Source organism: Sinocyclocheilus rhinocerous, unplaced genomic scaffold (genome assembly GCF_001515625.1).
Source record: "Sinocyclocheilus rhinocerous isolate Xijiao unplaced genomic scaffold, SAMN03320098_v1.1 scaffold576, whole genome shotgun sequence".
NCBI lineage: Eukaryota > Metazoa > Chordata > Actinopteri > Cypriniformes > Cyprinidae > Sinocyclocheilus > Sinocyclocheilus rhinocerous.
The window spans coordinates 2587961-2611053 of NW_015662167.1; the positions used below are offsets into that span (position 1 = coordinate 2587961).

General features: G+C 37.0%; 1 protein-coding gene across 1 annotated transcript in view; it reads right to left on the reverse strand.

Annotated features, from left to right (window-relative positions):
* The window catches only part of LOC107727750 (IQ motif and SEC7 domain-containing protein 1-like), a 179252-nt gene extending 160750 nt beyond the window's left edge, over window positions 1–18502 (reverse strand). The window contains exon 1 of the mRNA XM_016537709.1: window positions 18216–18502. Within this exon, the coding sequence (XP_016393195.1) occupies window positions 18216–18502 (287 nt within the window). The remainder of the gene's footprint in view (window positions 1–18215) is intronic.
* Between the last annotated feature and the right edge of the window lie 4591 nt (window positions 18503–23093).

Genomic DNA, 23093 nt, shown 5'->3' on the forward strand with positions numbered 1-23093 from the left:
GTGTTATTTTATTATGCTTTGAAGAAACGTGCATAATATTTTGCTCGATGCGCCCTCTTGTGGCCTCAGGAGAGAAGCCTTTTAAAAATCATGCCTTTTAAATTCGAATATAATTTGAATATTGATAATATTTAAGCAAAAAATTCGAATTTAGTTTTTCAGCCATTTTGACAGCCCTAGAATACACACCATCAAGGCCTCTGCCAGCAGTCTCAGCGAGCCAGGACACTAAGTAATCTAAAAGAGGGCTTTTGGGGTAGCTGTAAAGCACTACCCTAAGGGTGAACAGAGCCAAGCAAATCTTCACTCTCTTTTCTTCCTCTCCACCTCCTCAAGACAACTCCGTCCACATCCCACCTTCCTCCAGCCAAAGCCATGAGGGGCCATGTTTGTTCTGTGTTCATACATCAACCCGCCAGAGCTTAGAATTAGTGATGCACCAAAATATTTTTTTCCTGAAACTACAAAACCGAAATTAATGGTATGATTTAGCTGAAAACTGAAACCGAAAAAAAAAAACAGTTTATTAAATTGATTTATCAAATTTATTTAATGATCAACATGCAAATAAAAGTTGTGTATAAACATTTAAATTACAGATGAGGCTGTTGTCAACTTTTTAATTATAAAATTATGCTTCTACACTAATTTGTTGAAAATTAATTAATTAAAACACAAACATTTAAACGGATGTTAAAAAAACACCATGTTTCTATGAAAGATTTATTCAAACATATACATTAAACAATATAAGCAACGGGTTAAGTAAAATATAATTACTACGTAATGTACAGAAGTGATTTTTTTTTATTATTGTTGACTAACAAGTTAAGTGACATTGCTTAATAAATGCCATTTTAGTGACATCTGTCTGAGGTTGAAACAGTGATTGAGCAATTACATGAGACAACACATTTTAGTACGTTGTACTTTTTCTTTCAACATACCTTCTGATGTTCATTTATGTTTATTCCGTGCTATAACTAGTAGTAAAGAGGAAGAGATGATTGGATCACGTGCCGCCAAAACTGCCGTGATCTGTCACGTCACATTAAAGGGTTAGTTCACCCAAAAATTTTAATTCTGTCATTAATTACTCACCCTCATGTCGTTCCAAACCTATAAAACCTTCGTTCATCTTTGGAACACAAATGAAGATTTTTTTGATGAAATCTGAGAGCTCTCTGACCCTCCATAGACAGCAAGAATATTACCACGATCAAGGCACAGAAACGTAGCAAGGACATCAATAAAATAGCAGCGAGAATACTTTTTGTGCACAAAGAAAACAATAATTACATAATTTATTCAACAATTCTTCTCCCTGAGTTATCGACTTCCGCCATTTTAGAGAGTAGCCCAGAACATAATCAACGTAGTCAGCATCATAAACAACGCTGATTACATTGATTATGTTCTGGGGTACTCTCCAAAATAGTGGAAGATGGTAACTCGGGAAGAAGAATTGTTGAATAAATTATGTTATTATTGTTTTATTTGTGCACAAAAAGTATTCTCCCTGCTTTGTAAACTTATGGTTGAACTCCTGATGTCACATGGACTATTTTACTGATGTCCTCGCTACGTTTCTGTGCCTTGATCGTGGTAATATCCTTGCTGTCTATGGATGGTCAGAGAACTCTCAGATTTCATCAAAAATATCTTAATTTGTGTTCCGAAGATGAATGAAGGTCTTACAGGTTTGGAACGACATGGGAGTGAGTAATTAATGACAGAATTTTCATTTTTGGGTGAACTAACCCTTTAATGAGTGTCAAAACACCAATTGTTGTTTGGATTTCATTATAAAATTGACAGAATTTGAAAAAGTGACAATGCACAAAGCTTACTGTGATTATTGGATAGTAGGCATGCTAAAAATAATGTTTAGTGAAGTTTTCTTGTGCATCAACTGAATATAGACTTAAACATCTCAGTTCATCACATTCACAACTAAGATAGATTAAAATCAATAAATCAATACTCTTAACCCAACCACAGCCATTGGAAAAGAGAGAATTAAAAGTCACCATTTTGGTCAATGATTTCCTCTAAAATGGATTTGGCCAAAAAATCATGTTTTCATTTGCCAACATTTTGGTGCATCACTACTTTAATTATATTTATTTAACATCAGCACAAAGAGGAGGAAAATCACTGCAACACATGGGCTTCCTGGCGCATTGCTTCAGGGAACTACCGCATTAGGGAGATACAGTGAACTAGAGGGTTAGCGATGGTGGATGTGACAGTCAGTCACCTCCTTCAGCACCTGAGAGAGAGCAGGAGTGTGCTGTGCATTGGGGCACTAATCTACACACCCTCAGGCTATGATTTAGAGAATGTTCCCTGGTGCTGGATTAAATCTCTCCCCTTATGCACCCTGCCCTCTCCTGTCAGCCACTTTGAGGAGTAATGGGGCCAAATTGAATGCAGAGATTAGGAGCACACAACAGTCAGTGTTCCAGCAGATTTTGATGGGCTGCTCACAGGAGAGAAGTTGCACTCAAATCAAACTGTCATTGAAAACTTAGTGCTGTTCTGTGGGAGTTTGGCCTGCTACTTAGCTCTGCTGAAAGCAAGTGCCCATTTATCAAAGAATCAGAGAGCAGACCAAAGTTGGACAAGATGAAAATGTCAACTTGTTTCATTGTTTGACCATTTAGAAAATGGTCAAACAGTGAATGAAACACTGGCGAACAGCGAACAAATGCCATACGGACAGTGAACAAACAGCGTATAGATGAAGAGTCAATGAACAGCAAATGGATGACGTATGGATGACCTACAGTCAACATACAAATGACTAAAAGATCATACACAGTGACAGAGTGACAGACGGATATCAACAAACAAAAACATACCCACAGTGAACAAATGACATGAAAAACATGCACACAACAAACATACTGGGAATAAACAACATGGATGGGGAACAGTTGCAGCAGGAATGGCTGAAGAACAGTGGACAGATGGGCAGTGAACAAACAATGAACAAAGTTTGGATGGTGAACAAACTATGGCAAAAAAATATATAATAATTGCGTACATGAATGATTACATATAATGCCAATGGATATGCAGCAGACATATCTTGGTGGATGGAGGGAATATCTTGGTGGATCCATCTATAGAGTGACAGACACATATCTATTCAACAGACAGACTGTTGACAACAGACAAATTCATACAAACAACTAGGGATGGAACGATTACCGGTTTCACGATAAATCACGATAAAATGCCCTGACGGTTAGTATTATCGTTTAAAATGTAATTATCATCAAAACCGTATTTGATTATCGCGATTTTGAAAACTTGCGGAAAAATCCTGTCCAGCCAGCATCAGTCTGACGCAGAAGCAGCATGCAATGTGGTTGTTAAAATATTGATTAGAGAAGAAATATTTCGTTATCACACTTGTAATTAACGGAAAGCTTCCGCGAAGAAAAGTTCGCAGCAAGTGGCTTTGAGCCAAGACGAACGAACGATGAAATTTTCATACCGTTACATCCCTACAAACAACATACAGGGAACGAGAAAAGGTTGCTAGACAGATGGAAGGTGAACATACAGGAATTTACATCGACAAGTCCTATTGAACTGATTGGGGAAAAAATATTGTGAACAATGGACAGATTGTTTAAGTGTCACGTTAGGGGTGGGCGATATGACCAAACAATATGAGTAATTGTATTTCACGGTCACAATATATATCACAATATAGTTATTTTTGATTTAAATAAGGTCTTCATGACATCAACATTTTTGATACCATAGAAATTTCATAATTCTTGTCACCAGTGTCAATATTACAAAAAAAAAAAAAGAATACTAGGCTAAATTAAAAAAAAAAAGAATACTGAAAACAACAGTAAACAGTCAGCGATTAAATAAGAACAAGAAATTTACTACAAGCTATTGGACAAAAAAATACAGTACAAAAAATAAATAAGAAATGCTACACTGTATCAGTGTTAATTTTGGCAGCAAATTTGGATTTAGTTTTAGTCATAGTCTTTTGACTAAAATGCCATTTAGTTTTAGTCATATTTTAGTCATCTGAATTGTTTTTAGTTTTAGTCTAGTTTTAGTCGACTAAATATCATAAGATTTTAGTCGACTAAATCTACAGTAAATTTAGTCGGCTAAAATCTAATGGGTTTAGTTACAGTGCATTTATTAAGCATTTCTCTAAAATTTCCAAACTCATTATATAGGTTTGATATTAAGGTTTTATCATGATAGACACCGATTTAACTGCAGTGACACACTACATGCCTTTACGTTAAAATTAAATAAAACCACACATAAAGAACAAGAATATGGTCTTCTTTTTAATGAAATACCAATGGTTACATAGGCTAATTATGCATTCTTTATAGCAACTTGTTTACCATATTCTTCATTCTTTCAAGCAGACATATCGTCAACGAAATTAACACTGCACTGTATAAAGTAATCAAATGAATAAAAACTGCAAATTCTTCAATGTAAATTATATATATATTTCTTCTAATTAAAGTTACAAAAGTGATTTAGTCAAGAGTAGTGAGAGATTTTCTCTCACAGGAATATTAGACTGCTGTCACTTTAAGAGCTGCCCGGATCCAATATACTGTTAAGGCCCGTTCACACCAAGCACGATAACTATAAAGATAAAGATAAAGATATAGTTCTAAAAATCGTTCTCAATATTAAAGAATAGCAGAGTCACACCACAACTATAACGATAACGATACAGAGGAACGATATCGTTGTGATCACTTTCAAAATGATTTTTTCCCAGCTGATGAACGATAAAACACTGACAGCCAATCAGAATCCATCCTGCTGTATTGAGCTCAAGAATTTAAAGCGGCAGACGCATGTGCACTTAGAACAAACAGACGATATCGTTCGCTGGTGTGGACGCTAATATCGTTATCTTTATAGTTATCTTTATAGTTATCGTTCTTGGTGTGAGCAGGGCTTTACACGTGTTTTCTTTCTCAGCTTTTTGCTTTCACTTAAGACCTAAATTACTGTTTACAAGGATACTTGCAAAAACAGGAATTTTGATACATACAAGTGTGTGTATTTAACCATTCAAGACCTATAGTGGCAAAAATAACCAAAAAACTTAACTGTTCAATACTCCCGTGCTGTACGAGCACCGTCTTCATATCCGCACACCTCTCTGACAAACGATACGTTTTCCAGTGTTCTGTAATTGCTTCAAAACACCAACGTTCTGGAGCCAAAGTTGCCTCCTCATGGAATATAGTTATAGATACCCACTTGACAGATTGCATTGAGAAATATAATAATACTTCTGAATGAGCAGAATGTTGTTTACGCCTCATGACACCAGGAAGTGAAGATTTTAAAATTGAAGAGGACATCTACGGTTGAGAGCACAGAAATGGCTTAAATTCACAAGACCTATGAATTTCAATACATTTTAATTCTATTTCCTTATATTTGAATTCAAACTGCAATTGTGTTCTGAATGATGTACAACCCTGCAGTGATGCAATACATTTTAAACTGGAGCTGAGAGGTTGCTTCCCTCTTATTTATGTCACTGTCAAATGTTTACTGATTACTGAAAATTTAAAACCAACTGTCATCAGAGTCTTGGCCAGCTCACTGCAAAAGGTGCCGCAGGGCTCCTGCAGGGATGCAGGTTAGAATATGGAATAACAGATCAATGTAAACAAAATCAGATAATTAAGACTAAACTCAACGCATTAAGGTTCAAAGGGGTGGAGGTGGACTGCAGATTTGCATTGCTTTTTACCATTTCAGGGACCTGCACAATTAGTTTTCCATTTTCTTTTCCACAAAACCTTTGACACTGCATCTGTTCTGTTTAAATCATTACAATTGATCAAAATCTTACAGTGTGTAAATCCGGTTTAATAAATCTGGCAAGAGGCTGAAACCGATCTTTGTTTTTTGTTTTTTTATGAAAAGGTAATGCAACACTTCGCCTGAAAATTAGACAAGGGTGTGAACTGCATGTTTTTCAATTTAAGATTTTTAAAAAATTATTGCTCTGGGACTTCAGTTGTAGTGTGTCTCTGACATGTGCAATGTGGCAAATGGAGTTTGCAGGTAATGTAACTATAATTATAATGTAAGGAATGGTTCACCCAAAAATGAAAAACTGGTGAAAATGTACTCACCCACAAGCCATCCAAGATGCAAATGAGTTTGTTTCATCATTGGAACAGATCCAGAGAACTTATCCGTAATGGATCATTTGCAGTGAATGTAAATGCTGCCAGAATGACAGTTCGTAAAGCTGATAAAAATATCACAATAACTCATGAGTAATCGACACAACTCCAATCCATCAATTAACAACTTGTGAAGTGAAAAGCTCATTGTTGTAATAAACAAATTAATGATAAAGATGTTTTTAACTTAAACCGTTACTTCTGGCTAAAATACGAGTCCGCTATCCATAATATTGCTTTCTGTGAAAAAGCCATCTGAATAAGGAGAAAAATATGCACAGGTCAATCACTGTTTACAAGCAAAAACAGTCCAAATAAGTTGTAAACAAATATGTCGGTGGATTTTGATGTGAGAGGACAAAAAGCAATGGACTTTTTTTTTCCAGTGGAGGAAGTGTTATTATGGATTATGGTGAGAAGCAACAGTTTTAAATTAAAACGCCTTGACAATGGATTTGTTTCTTACAAACACACAGCTTTTCACTTTACAAGATGTTAACTGATCAACTGAAGTTGTGTGGATTATATGTAGATTATTGTGATGTCTTTATCAGCTGTTTGGACTCTCATTCTGATAGCACCCATTCACTGCAGAGGATCCATTGGTGAGCAAGTGATGTAATGATACATTTCTTCAAATCTGTTCCAAACTCATTTACATCTTGGATGGACTTATTATTACAATAATGATAATATAGGGAATATATTTTGATCATAAAAATAATGCCACAACATAAAAAAAGGTTCTTAAAGAGCAGGTCATATGGTATTTTAAAGTGTCCTATTATTGTGTTGGAGTCCCCTACAACAGGTTTAAATGCATTTAAGGTCAGAAAACATTGTAATTTTCTCAGAATATACATTTAATATTAGAGTCATTTGCCAATGATTTCGAAACGATTCGTTCCAAGCAAGTTCGGAGCAAACCCCGCCCTTCCATAAGCCTACTCTGCTCTGATTGGTCAGCTGGCCAAGCCTGTTGTGATTAGACCGGTCACGATAACAACTTTTTGTTGTGCGATATATTGCCCCAGAATAATTGCGATAAGCGATATTATTGTCATTTTAAAGACCATTTTATGCCACTGAATATATAATCAATATAACAGCATAATAATGCACAGAGGCCTACACACTTCCAAATGACAACAAACTTGTAATTTTTAAGAATATTTAGATCATGGAAATTAAGTATCAAAATATTAGATACCTTAAAAAACCTAAATAAACAGTAAATAAACATTGGTAACACTTTAGAATAATGGTCCGTTGTTAACAACGTTGTTAACCTTTGAGAGGGTGGGCTAGTCTTTGTTGTTAGTAGGATCTGTGTTGTTTTAAGTCATGTGTTTTAATGAAGTGTTTTTTTTTTTTTGATTGTACAACACTTTGGTCTGCAGGTGCAGTTGTAAAGTGCTCTATAAATAAAGTGAATGAATGAATGAACAAGTAACTATGCAGGAAGTAATAGGTAGTACTACATTAACACTTAACTTAATACTATTAACTAATAGAGAAGCAAGATTAACTAAGCAGTAAGTAGTAGCATAAACCAAAATATGTCTTCTGTAATGTGTGAAGAACACCAGACAAAATCCTTAACGTATCCTTGAACACAGCGTCTTCTCAACATGATGTAAACACACTAACTAGCGGAAGTGTTTGTGGGCAGATCAGACTCGCAGGCAGGCGGGGATTATGCAAATGTGTTACCCAGTGACGTAACAGGCAAAAGATTTGAAAATATGACGACTCGTTAAGGCGATTCAGAATCGACAATATCTGTTAAGGCGATTCAGAATTGACTCTCTTTTGAGAGACAATATCTTTGTATCATGCACTTTTTTGATTAACATCTTTGCAGGTTGTTTTCATTTAAGGATAGCTAGTTATAAACTGCTAAAGAGACATTTTTCAAAAACCCATATGACCTGCTCTTTAAAATGGGCTTAATTTTCTTTAAAATACATTGATATAACGTTTTATGTAAAAAATAAACTACATAAATAATAGAATATTTTGTTCTTCTAATTTTGAGATGACATATGAACCAGACACATTCTTGAATAATTTATGAGAGCCACCTGTCTACAATGCCTATATATTATGTAGCATTCTCCTGGTACAGATGAACTGTGAAATATTGCCTCTCATTCCCATTTTGTCCTGAGAGATCCACAGACTACTACTAAGTGTCCCTCATACTTGGTCTCAACAAGGCCATGTTCCCAAACCCAAATCACCATCAATCAGTGTGGCATGTAAGGAACCATGTTTCCTCAGTAGGCTCCCTCAGACAGAATCCAATAAAAGCTCCTCTTTGTCAGGTCCGGCTCATGCTGTAGGCCTTCAGTGACTAATAGCTTAAAGGCCCTGCTTATCAACTGCAGGATCAATCGTCAATTAGTGTTGGTCAATGGTACAAGGCACGGCTCACTGACAGTTGTCCGTGGTTGTATGACACTTCCGAAATCAAATTAGGAGACTATGCATATTCCAGGTGCATCCCAATCAAGAACACAAATAAAGAAGTGATGGCAAATAAAGTAGCAAATCTTATCGACAAATGCTGCCTCAGGAGGTAACAAATCTTTTTAAAGAGATGATTCACCAACTACCTCACCCAAATGTTTTATAAACTGCAATTTTCCTCATTTTAACACATTTCCCATCATGCTCTGGTAATTATGTTTAAATACAGCGCAAAGTCTTATAATCTGAAGCAACAGCCAGCTAAAACACATAAAACTCAAACAATGGAGCAATTAAATGGAACAAAACAGAGCGACTTTTCCTTTTCTTTGCTCAGTGTGGTAAAATGCAGCTGGCAGGCTCAGACAAAGATCATCTCGACCATTATGGGATATCTCTTGCATTGGCTACATGATAGATGGTCTCCATTTAACCAGCTGATAATATCCCATGAGAATCCCTATCACAACGTTACAAATGGAAGGCAATGGTCATCATATGATCCATTCTCTAAACCCAGGACCATCATCTTGCTTCATCAAAGAATATGAATGAACTGCAGAGTAAAAGGCAATTTTTTAGTTGGGAGTGAAGATAGTTATGGCCATTTAGAATTCACACTGAATACATTGCAGGTCTCTACTGTTGTTGCCTTTAGCTTTCCTCTAACACCATAAACAAAACATGGGGGAAACATTGCAAAAATAACAAATAATAGTTATAATAATCAATCGTGGTACTGTAATATTAAATATCCTCTAACTGTTAAACTGTATTTTGCATAAGGAAAATTTTAGGACTATTACTTTTATTTTTTAATGCATCATGAGAGTATATTTTATGCCAGGTAACCACATTAAATATCTTTATGCAAAATGTAATTTATTTCTTTTTTTTCTTCCACATTTTAATTTAATTAAAAATATATAAATCTAATTTTAGTAATTAGTTGCATTATGACAATATTTATTACAATTAATCACATATAATTGTAATATTTATATTGACATGTTTTGTAACACTTACTGCATAAAATCTGCATTAAAATGAAACCACAAAACCAATTTAAGTCAGAAAATGTTGCTCTTTGATAGGCTTGAATTTACAGTTGTTTACCGAATTCATAAGCAGGAAAAACATGCCACATATTGTCAGCCCTTTCATATGCACAGCGCACATTGAGACATATAAAAAGACTTCTAAAACTAAATAAATAAATAAACAAAGAGACACTCTCCTACTGTGAATTAACAATCATTATATAACTCTAAGCCTTGTCATCTCATTAAATCGTATGCCATCTGCAGCACACTTTTCAAAGTTCCTCACTTTTCCAGATCCTGTGAGGTTTCTTAATTCTGGGACGAAATATTAGAACGCTATGCCCAAGCAACACACATTTTATGACAAGAGTTCCAATTTGCAACTAGTTCTGCACCAGTAAACAATATTGCATGCCTCTGCATTGCAACTAATAGATCGATGCCATGAGCCATAATAGCACAAAAAAGCGATATTACTCAAATATCCAGAGATCAGCAGATCAGTGGATGGTTGCATTTTCATATTTAATTTCAATGCATTTTTTATGTATTCATTTTATTATTTATATCACTTCCACTGTAACCTCTACTTTTGCTTTTTTGTGGTAATCAACATTATGCCACCAATGCATTATCGATTGAGTTTAACTTGTATTGAAGCCTCAGCTACCTGTGATTTAAAGTCTTATAGCTCAAGCTATATAACATATTTAACATACACAATCACATACAGTATTTTCAAGGGAGCAATTTTACCAGTCACACATGCCTTCAATATTTCATTTCCTCATAGCTCCTCACGTTTGTTTACTCCTCTCATCTTAGTATTCAAATGGCAGTGTTACACGGCCACCCAAGGGTTTCATATAGGCCTAGTCTATCCATCTATCTATAGTCTCCACTATCCGAGATGGATGCCACTCCCTTATGGAAAAACACATCATAGCCGGCACATGTTCTGCTTCTGCCCTAGGCTACTCTGAATCCCATTCATACACTTAATTATCCATCACACTGGAGATTTCAATATTCCATTTGCAGCCATACAAGCTGCAGGTTGCTGAACCTGAACAAACATTGTAAGCATGCTACCGCTTGCTATGCCTCTCACAAAGACACTATATAACGTTTTAAGTAGATATTTTGTCTAATAATTCCATAGAAAGCGTTATATAGTTTATATAGTTATATAATTTCTAAGAAAACAAAGGTGACATGTTAAATTGACTTTTATATTCTAACAGACTAAAAATTAAACTTTTGCTATCAAAGAGAATGGAAAAGTATTTTTGCAGCCAAGGATATGCACCACCTCTGGCAACAGTATACTGTACATCTGCCAGCCATTGATTTTGAGTTAGAGATGTTAGTACACTGCATAGTGAACGGTATGAGATTCTATGCAGTTCCCTTGAGCAACATCTCCTCATCTAATATAAACCTGGCAACTGATATTTCCCTTTAGGAAAGTACAGTGCCAAAAATTGGCTTAGAAACTAGTATAATTTTTTGTACAGTCATAAAGAAGACTACAAACAAAATTGAAGCCTTTGTTGAGAAAGAAATGGGGAAAAAAATATCTTCAAGAGGATAGTTGTCCCAAAAATTAAAATTCTCAAAAATTCCAAAAATAAAACTGGTTCACCATATGAAGCATTTGAGTCGCTTCAAAAAAACAGGATGTTCAATTCATATGGATTATTTGTTTTATATATATTGATGCATTAAAGTTTTGGTTGCACGGACTTGCAATGGATAGGCAGAATATTAAAAATATCCTCTTTGTGTCCAAAGATAAACTGAAGTCTAGAATGAGTGTTTTTTTGCCGGAATCAGCAGTTTATAAAGTTAAGACTTAATGATTTACATCTGTTAGATTTGCATAGATTTGTTACTTACAAACATGCAGGTTTTCACTTCACAAAACGTTAATTAATGGAATGGAGTCGTGTGGATGAACTCTTATTCTGACGGCACCCATTCAATGCAGAGGATCTATTGGTGAGCAAGTGATGTGATGCTAAATTTCTCTACATCTGCTCTGATGAAGCAGCAAATTCATCTACATCTTGGATGACCTGAGGTTGAGAAATAATTCAGCAAATTTTCACTATTCCTTTCAAATCCAACCAGCTAAATTTGAACATTCTGGCTACTACTACTTCCTAGACAAAAATAAAACTGGTTCACCATATGAAGCATTTGAGTCGCTTCAAAAAAACAGGATGTTCAATTCATATGGATTATTTGTTTTATATATATTGATGCATTAAAGTTTTGGTTGCACAGACTTGCAATGGATAGGCAGAATATTAAAAATATCCTCTTTGTGTCCAAAGATAAACTGAAGTCTAGAATGAGTGTTTTTTGGCCGGAATCAGCAGTTTATAAAGTTAAGACTTAATGATTTACATCTGTTAGATTTGCATAGATTTGTTACTTACAAACATGCAGGTTTTCACTTCACAAAACGTTAATTAATGGAATGGAGTCGTGTGGATGAACTCTTATTCTGACGGCACCCATTCAATGCAGAGGATCTATTGGTGAGCAAGTGATGTGATGCTAAATTTCTCTACATCTGCTCTGATGAAGCAGCAAATTCATCTACATCTTGGATGACCTGAGGTTGAGAAATAATTCAGCAAATTTTCACTATTCCTTTCAAATCCAACCAGCTAAATTTGAACATTCTGGCTACTACTACTTCCTAGACAAATATCTACTGAAGAAGATCCCACTTTGCGAATATTAGATAATTCCACACAAGCACTGCATCAACTGACATTTGTATACAAAAATCACCAAGAGATTCTTCACAAGCCATTTCGGTCTATGCTATTGCCAGTTTGCTGAGGTCAGCACAAAGCCATAGGCTGACGTGGCAAAGTGCTTCGTGACATGAGGGCCAGCAGTCGGCTGCAGCAAAAAATGCCGGTCTTTTAACTCTCCACAGCATTGTGCAGAAACAATGCATAGTAAATACAGCCCCCTTCTAAGGTGAAACGCAACACACAAATCATTGGCTGAAGTTTCATTGCCTACTACACTGCCATACTCTAAATCACGGTGTGTGCTTGCAAGCAGTCACAAGCGATAATGGCACCAGCCTATGAAAAAAATATGGAGCAGCTAGGAAACAGATTGTCAGTGCAGAGCTGCAAGTGTAGAAATGCTCTGTTTTGACTTGGAGATCTCCCTGTCAGAGCCACTGACTGGTGCAAGAAAGACCAGCCAAGCTAAACACATGCTGCTTCCAGCTTTGATTTCGCTATTCAGCATTCAAACCCCCTTCAGAAGTAGACAAACTCATGTATGTTTAAAACAGTGCCAACAGAATAAAATAAAAAGACTTGTCTTTTTTGACACGAATAGCACAAGAGACTTGAATTGTTTCAGGCAGCTAGCAAACCAAAAAGCCATTTTCTGCTGCAAGAAAAATTCATGTACAGGTGCATCTCAATAAATTAGAATGTCGTGGAAAAGTTCATTTATTTCAGTAATTCAACTCAAATTTTGTGGAAAACTTCTGATAGTGGTGCATTGATGTAATCGATTTTGCCACAAAACAAAATTTATCAGTGACAACTTCGTCTTTGTGCAAATGTAGTATAGCTACCAGTCAGAGGACTGTTAATGGACAGCTGTGCCAAGTTGCAAGATCCACCCCTCAAGAAAACGCTTCCTTGTCTTATATATTTTATATATGTTCCTGTGGCTCAGTGGTAGAGCATTGCGTTAACAGCACAAAAGTCGTGGGTTAAATTCCCAGGGAACACACACACTGATAAAAAATGTATAGCCTGAATGCACTGTAAGTCGCTTTGGATAAAAGTGTCTGCTAAATGCATAAATTCAATGTAATTTTATTTTAATATATCCAGATGAACACCTAAATTATGTTATTTTGACAATCTGTGAGGAGCTGCAGAATAACTACAGTGGTCTTTTTTTCTAATTCTCCTTTAGTGTTAAAGGGGTCATATGCTTTTTTAAAGATCATTATTTTGTGTATTTGGTGTAACAGAATATGTTGACATGCTTTAATGTTCATGTTACGTGACAGCGTAAATGCTGTTATTTGTGTTTTTTAATGTGTTTAGGTCCTCTATGCCCCGCCTCTCTCAAACGCTTCGTTTTCTACAAAGCCCCCTCCTAAAATGATGATAACGCGAGGCAAGCGGAATTCATTGAGAGATTTGACAGTGTGATTCATAGATTAAGTATTTCAAATATAGGCTATTATATAGGCTATGATCTTCTTTATGCACCAAGAGCTTGTAACACTCCAAAGAGAAAGGAAAACTTGAAATTGCATCATATGACCCCTTTAAACCTACAGTCCATCAAATCATAAGGATGTGAGAAGATTGGAGCGGATGATCTTTTCAAATCCTCATGAATTGAATGACTCTGGGTCATAGGAGACTATAGGAGAATGAGGAAAAAAGGCAACTATACTGACTGCCATCTACATTACATTTGCATGCTTCACTGTGACTGCATTGTGAAACCCATAGTTCTTCAAATCATGAGGAGGTAAAAAAATTGTAAAGCGCTTTGGGTATACAACAATACATAATAAAGCGCTATATAAATGCATCATTCATTCATTCATTCAAAAAGATCGGATACAGGATCTTCACAAATACTTGTGTTTGAAGCAACTTGGTTTAAAGGGGTCATATGATGCGATTTAAATTTTTCCTTTCTCTTTGAAGTGTTACAAGCTCTTGGTGCATAAAGAAAATACATCAACTTTGCGCTGTGGATCGCCGGATCGGCTTACACCGTGGACGAAGCGGAGTCCAGCCTGGGGTTGTCACATGTGGTTACCACAAGCCTGCCGGCCGTGCCGTTCTCAAGCCCACCGGCCGTCGCTTACTCAGCACGCCGGCCTCCGCTCACTCTAGGCCGCCGTGTGTGATGCTGTGTTTCGTTGTGAAAGCGAAACTACTTTGTTTGGCCTTCCAAAAGATGTGTTTTTTTAACCTTAAACCGCATAAACACATTTCTTTACACCAAATACACAAAATAATTTTTAGCAGCATCATATGACCCCTTTAACACAAAAAAGAAGACCACTCCATTATCTTACATGAAGAGTCACAAGTCAAGTTGTGTCTGTGATATTACTGTATCTCAAATCCATGCTTCACTGTATTTTGCTGGGATGTGTCATCTTTCCCCTTTTTCTTTTGGTAATAAACCCAGACTCTTCAGATACTGTGTTCTGCTGTATCACATAACATATCCAGCTTTGTGACTACGCATGTTCCTCTCAAGTTAATGCCAGTTCCTCACACCACCAGTTATTCTGCTGAATAAGTTAAGCTGCAGAATAACTGGAGTGGTCTTTTTCTCATTCTCCAATGGTGTTACACCCAGAGTCTTTAAAATCATGAGGATGTGAGAAGATCCAAGCGGATGATCTTCTCAAATCCTTGCGAACTGAAGGACTATGGGTTCAATACCAAGGAGAATGAGGAAAAAGGACGAGTACCTCACATCACAGGTAATCTAAATGAAGCATGCATTCAAGACATAGGCCTATTGCCATGAATATCACAGATACAGCTTTGTCACCATGCAAGTTCCTCTCAAGTTATGCCAATTCCTCACTCCTTCAGTTATTCTTTAGAATATGTTTAGCTGCAGAATAACTGGAGTGCTCTTTTTCCTCAATCTCTGGTGTTAAACCAGAGTCCTTGAGGATGTGAGAAGACTGGAGCAGCTGATCTTCTCTAATCCTCAAAATTTGAAGGACTTTCAGTTCAATACTAAAACACTGAAAAAAGGAGATTAATTCACATCAAAGGCAATCACAATGATGCATCCATTTAAGATACAGTGCTAAGAATACCTTACTTTGTCACTTCAAAAAGCACTTTTCCACCTTCAGTGGTCCCATTTGCGTTTCTGGTTTAACATGGTACAATTTCAAACCATTCTCAGATTTCTCGCCATATTATCTAACCATCCACCATTATTTAACACCTATAGTGGTGTTAAGATGTTTTGCTAGTATAATACAGCATTTTCTATGCATTTTTTTCATCATCTAGGTACATAATATCAGCAAACTCAATGAAACGTGTATATATATATATATTTTACTCTATACAGCAAATGTTTTTGTTAACTAATCTGGGAACTTCATCTCAAAAAAAGAAAAAGGAAAAGAGAAAAAAAGCAGGCCTAAAAACTGGAACGTCATCATCCTTGACACCACACTCACTGTAATGTTTATCAACAGTACCATGCCATCTACAACTCTTGTATCACTGTGGTAAAAACAGACATATGTTGAATATTTCGTAATGCTGATTTCGTAACACCACAGTGAAAAAGGAAACTGTAACCGTACCAGCGAAAACCATTCAGCCCAAAGGTGGAAAAGAGACTAAAATGAAGGGTGCGCATATTATGAACAGAATTGTTTTGACATTCAAGCAGGCACAGATAAGTCAGGTGTATGCAAAAAGCAAATAGCAAGTGGGAAATAAAAATGAATTGCTAATGTTACACCACAGAGCTCAGTCATTGTAGAGCCAGGAATAAAATTTAATTTTATCTTGCCTGATCTCAAGAACAGATACAGTATTTCACTCTTATAGAATCTGCACTGCTTAGAAGAAAGGTGAAGGTGAAAGCCAAACTTTCTGCCTCTCTGCACTGAATTACAACACAAGCTATTGACAAAATGTTCTGTAGAAAGTGCAAGTCCAGCTCGTGAAACACCATCTACTTAAATGGTTACCGCTTTGATTGATATAGCAGAATAAAACATGAATTCGCAAAATAAACTCTATAAAAATAAAAGATGATGAGTGATCAGCCAGTGCCATTTGCATTACAAGGGCTAATGTGATACAGCTAAAATCCAAATCCACACGAGGCTTAAAAATGGCACATGTCTGGGGGGAGAAATGTATGTTCCTGACTCATCCAAACACTCATGTAAATTTCCATAAATATGCCAGATAAACACTTAGGCTATCTCCTGCAATGAATCCTCTTGGAAATCCTAACACGCTGCGCTTTCTTCAATACAAGCATTGTGACGTAACACTGTATTATGAATGGACTCGAGAAGGAATTCCTAACGGCCAGTTCATCTCAAACATTCAAAACAAAGATATGAATTTTTCCATTTTAAAGGCCATTATACAAATAAATACATTAGGAGCTGACAAGAATATTGAGTGAAACTAGCGAATGTTTGACATTTAAGTTCACATATTACTCTCGTACAAAGGCGGACTGAAATCAATTAAAACCATCGCAGCTGCAAAACAGACGTTTCGCAAGCAATTCTCTTAAGTCTTGTGTTTTGTTATTAAAAAATACAGGCTACTAGAAAGAGAGGATATTTTACATTCTTTAAATATCATGTCTTTCTTACTGTTGAACCACCAATCAGACACTTGCTCAAAGATGCTTTCATCAGCTTAGAGATGAGTAAAACGGCTTCATTTCATAATTTTTCCTCAGCCGGACCTCTTTTGGGTGTTTCACACTACACTTAACCCTGGGTTATTGCATTTTCAAACCTGTGTTAGCGCTGCTTTCCACCCTGGGTCACGAAACCCTTGTTCTTGAGAGGATGTGTTTAGCAACTGGCAACTCCATTAAATATTCACGAGCTTTCTACAGTTCTCAGAACTTTCACACGCTGTTTAGTCTCCATAACTGAGGGAAATGTTAAATATGTCAAACTGCGAAGGCAAACGTGAAAAAAATTATGAAGACACCGTATTTTGCTGTATATTTTGCAAGGAATCCAACCGGCGCGGATCTACTTGGCAACATTTCCACAGATGGACACGCCGTTATTAAAACAGGTCTCGTGCCATATTTTTCCAATCAACTTTAGCTACCTCATAAATATGCAAACAAAAACATTAACCCCTACTTGTGAAATCTCAAAAGCTGACAACCCAGGATTACTAACCCCGGATAAAGTATGAACAACAGTGTGAAACACTGAACGAGACAACCTAGGATTACGTGCACAGAATGACGCTGGGTAAACAATTGTCAAAAGCCCATTTTAGTCTTGTCAAAATTGAACGCTGTCGACATGGGGTGTGTGTCCACGCGAGCTGCCTACTAGACAGCGTTTTGAGCATCGTAACCGTACTCCGTATTCAAAAATGCTTTTAATGTATCTTTTCTAACTGACTGCAGTGCTACCCAAGTGTTATCTAATACATTCACTTTAATACAGACAGGCGTTTTATATAAATAACACGCCCAGTGACATTTGAGTGCTGGTAGGCTATTTACTCACACCCAAAGCCGTCCCGCTAAGCGAGTCTGTTCATTGTCGTTGAGACCCACAAATAAACACTACTGATCATAACTAGTCATTTAAAGAGCACCATATACAGCTGACATGCCTGCTTAGATATTCCATTCATGCGTGGTCCAAACATAACAAGCAGTGACAGCTTTGCAAAAGTGGGACTCTTACTTTTCTTGGATCACATTCTCCTTTATGGCACCCAGCGTGGGGTGACTGTTGCCCTGTTGTTGCAGTCTGCAGGTGGCCAGGTGCCTCTGGTGCTGATCCTTCAAGCACGCGTTCTCTTGACAAAGATCACACACTTGCTGTTCGAGCTCTTCAATCCGATTCTTTTGCTTCTCCAACAACTCCTGTTGGGTTTCGATGATTTTATTGAGCTCTTTGAGGTACTCCGCCGCCTTGCTGGGGTTTTCGGTCGGGTTTTCCATGTCGATGTACGCGAAATGCCCGTCCATGGGTTGACAAAATGTTCTGTAGAAAGTGCAAGTCCAGCTCGTGAAACACCATCTACTTAAATGGTTACCGCTTTGATTGATATAGCAGAATAAAACATGAATTCGCAAAATAAACTCTATAAAAATAAAAGATGATGAGTGATCAGCCAGTGCCATTTGCATTACAAGGGCTAATGTGATACAGCTAAAATCCAAATCCACACGAGGCTTAAGAATGGCACATGTCTGGGGGGAGAAATGTATGTTCCTGACTCATCCAAACACTCATGTAAATTTCCATAAATATGCCAGATAAACACTTAGGCTATCTCCTGCAATGAATCCTCTTGGAAATCCTAACACACTGCGCTTTCTTCAATACAAGCATTGTGACGTAACACTGTATTATGAATGGACTCGAGAAGGAATTCCTAACGGCCAGTTCATCTCAAACATTCAAAACAAAGATATGAATTTTTCCATTTTAAAGGCCATTATACAAATAAATACATTAGGAGCTGACAAGAATATTGAGTGAAACTAGCGAATGTTTGACATTTAAGTTCACATATTACTCTCGTACAAAGGCGGACTGAAATCAATTAAAACCATCGCAGCTGCAAAACAGACGTTTCGCAAGCAATTCTCTTAAGTCTTGTGTTTTGTTATTAAAAAATACAGGCTACTAGAAAGAGAGGATATTTTACATTCTTTAAATATCATGTCTTTCTTACTGTTGAACCACCAATCAGACACTTGCTCAAAGATGCTTTCATCAGCTTAGAGATGAGTAAAACGGCTTCATTTCATAATTTTTCCTCAGCCGGACCTCTTTTGGGTGTTTCACACTACACTTAACCCTGGGTTATTGCATTTTCAAACCTGTGTTAGCGCTGCTTTCCACCCTGGGTCACGAAACCCTTGTTCTTGAGAGGATGTGTTTAGCAACTGGCAACTCCATTAAATATTCACGAGCTTTCTACAGTTCTCAGAACTTTCACACGCTGTTTAGTCTCCATAACTGAGGGAAATGTTAAATATGTCAAACTGCGAAGGCAAACGTGAAAAAAATTATGAAGACACCGTATTTTGCTGTATATTTTGCAAGGAATCCAACCGGCGCGGATCTACTTGGCAACATTTCCACAGATGGACACGCCGTTATTAAAACAGGTCTCGTGCCATATTTTTCCAATCAACTTTAGCTACCTCATAAATATGCAAACAAAAACATTAACCCCTACTTGTGAAATCTCAAAAGCTGACAACCCAGGATTACTAACCCCGGATAAAGTATGAACAACAGTGTGAAACACTGAACGAGACAACCTAGGATTACGTGCACAGAATGACGCTGGGTAAACAATTGTCAAAAGCCCATTTTAGTCTTGTCAAAATTGAACGCTGTCGACATGGGGTGTGTGTCCACGCGAGCTGCCTACTAGACAGCGTTTTGAGCATCGTAACCGTACTCCGTATTCAAAAATGCTTTTAATGTATCTTTTCTAACTGACTGCAGTGCTACCCAAGTGTTATCTAATACATTCACTTTAATACAGACAGGCGTTTTATATAAATAACACGCCCAGTGACATTTGAGTGCTGGTAGGCTATTTACTCACACCCAAAGCCGTCCCGCTAAGCGAGTCTGTTCATTGTCGTTGAGACCCACAAATAAACACTACTGATCATAACTAGTCATTTAAAGAGCACCATATACAGCTAGCTGACATGCCTGCTTAGATATTCCATTCATGCGTGGTCCAAACATAACAAGCAGTGACAGCTTTGCAAAAGTGGGACTCTTACTTTTCTTGGATCACATTCTCCTTTATGGCACCCAGCGTGGGGTGACTGTTGCCCTGTTGTTGCAGTCTGCAGGTGGCCAGGTGCCTCTGGTGCTGATCCTTCAAGCACGCGTTCTCTTGACAAAGATCACACACTTGCTGTTCGAGCTCTTCAATCCGATTCTTTTGCTTCTCCAACAACTCCTGTTGGGTTTCGATTATTTTATTGAGCTCTTTGAGGTACTCCGCCGCCTTGCTGGGGTTTTCGGTCGGGTTTTCCATGTCGATGTACGCGAAATGCCCGTCCATGGGGCAAATTCGATCCGCTGAGCTGGGTTTACAGCCGCTCCGCCATTGTTTATGTTTGCTGGTACTGCTGACTGCTGTCGGCGCTCCTACTGAGTACCGAAGTTGCGCTCGAGCGCCTGTCCGCTGCAGCGCGCCGTCCAGAGGCTCTGCGCTGCGCCACAATAACTAACCCGCTCCGTAGATGATAAATCCGTTTAACCCTTCACTGTGAGGACTGTTAAGGTAAGCAGTGCCTCCTGCGCTGGTAGGATCTCTATTTATCGTGGTAGATTATTACATAAAAAGCAGTTACAACCTGCTGAACTTTTAAAAAAAAAAGCATAAACAAGGTCTTAACTGGTTTTAGGTGGTCAAATGGTTCTCCTACCTAAAAACTTTGCTGGAAAAAAAGACTAGTCTTACTGGGAGACCAACAAGACCAGCTTGGCCAGGCTTGAGACTGAATTAACTGAAGACCTGCTGGGGCCTGTTTCATAAAACAAGTTTACCAAATAAGCCAGGTTTATTTCAGTTAGTCTGACTTATTGTCCGTTGATTTGGTTCAAAATAAGTCAGGATAACTGAAATAAGCCTGGCTTGTTTGGTAAACAAGTTTTATGAAACAGCCCCCAGCTAACAAGACCGTTTGTTTGTTTGTTTGTTTGTTTGTTTCAGCAGGGATATTATACTGTAAACCCATAATAAATCAACATGAGATCAGAGGGCCAAAGTGGCTCATGTCATGTGTACCCTTTAAACAAGTGCACTACTCAACCAATCCAAACCACTCCTGCTACAGAATAGAGAAGCCAAAAAGGTAAGAGTTATATTTTCATGCAATGACTCATTTTCACTGGCACACTGACAGTTAAATAATGTTCAGGGCTCATTAAATCATAAATGCTTAAAACTCCAGTTATTTTCTGTTTTTGCTGGTCATCTTTGGATAATAATACATGTATAACTTATAGATTAATGTATTGGATATGTTGTGTAATATTTATTTTGATTCAGATAAGTCCATTTTATTATGTAATTTTAAAAAAGCAAACACACACACACATACACACACACACATCTATGCATTTATGTATATTATGGGTCAATATCACTGTAGGGTGCCTTTTGGTGTCCTGTATATAAATAACTTATTTTCCATGATAACAAAAATAACTATGAAAGGGTGCGTTATATTAGGCTAAGTTTTTATATTCATAACAAAAGCATTACTTTGCTCTTTAGATACATTTTCTAGATTTTTTGTTTGTTTGTTTTGTGTAAGAGGATGCGTGTTATTTTGCTATGTCCCATGCACTGCTCTTATTATTTTTTAATAACCCTATTTAGGAAAGGGACATCATACCTTTCAGAAAATATAATTTGCATCTTAATTTTGCAATGAAAACGTATTTAACAGTAATATATATGTCCATGACAGGGTGGACATATCTTATGGTTTATGCTTCAAATAATGGCCCATAATTAACTAAAAAAAAATGTGTGGGAGATCAGCTAATATGTTTCTATAGTACTTGAGTGTCTACTATTTATGATATGACATAAAGTGCATGGGAAATTAAAACCAAAATTTTTGAGTATTGTGAGGTTGAAAGGCACTCTATGGTGATATTGACCCTTATATTACTGTATATTCCTATTTCAGTACATGCAACATATATAGATAGGGTGGGTTAAAATATACACTTCATGCCAGCAGCTCCCTGTGACTCAGTCCCACTAAGTGCCCTCTGGTGGTTGTCTTTGGGAATAACAGAATATGACTGCCCATTTAAGATTGATCTTTATGCCAGTTGGTGCAATGGTATAATGAAACCAAAACTTGATTTACTTGATTTATTTTTCAGTTTGTCTGTATGGTGATTGTCTTGTATAATTCATTACAGTTGAGTATTGCTTGGTTGAGATTAATAAATAGTTACATGCCACAATCTGAGTGTTTCAAATGACAATGAAAGATTGAAATTGTTACATAAAAGAGAGAAATGACTGAGCCTGGGGATCTAATTATAGCACGTGTTCAGTAGAATGCATAGCATATACAAGCTGCCAAAAAAGAGAGAGAAAAAAACTGATTAGGGGAACTGTTTATCTTCCCAATTGTCATGACAGACAGCGCAGAGGCATATGCTGTTTGGTGCTCCGGTACCTGTGCATTGTGCTGCTAATGAGGGAGAGACACCAGATAATGTGCATAATTCACACTTTATCCTCTCTGATCACAAAGACGCTGTCTCCATCAAAGCCTCTGCAATGATGACAAGGATGCGTTTTACTGTAAGACCGTCTGCCTTCCTCAAAAATGAGTGTATTTTTAGAAGCCTTTGTCGCCTCTTGATTCATTTTTCAAACTTTTAGATTGTTTCTCATCATTTTTAGCAAATTACTTTGTGGTTTTTAAAATTAAAGCTATGACAGGAAAGGTCATGTTTTGTAAACACAAAAGAAAATTCTTCTTCCTCATTATGACCCTTTGAGAAAGTACCTTTTCCAGTAATTAAAAAAAAAAGTATATATCA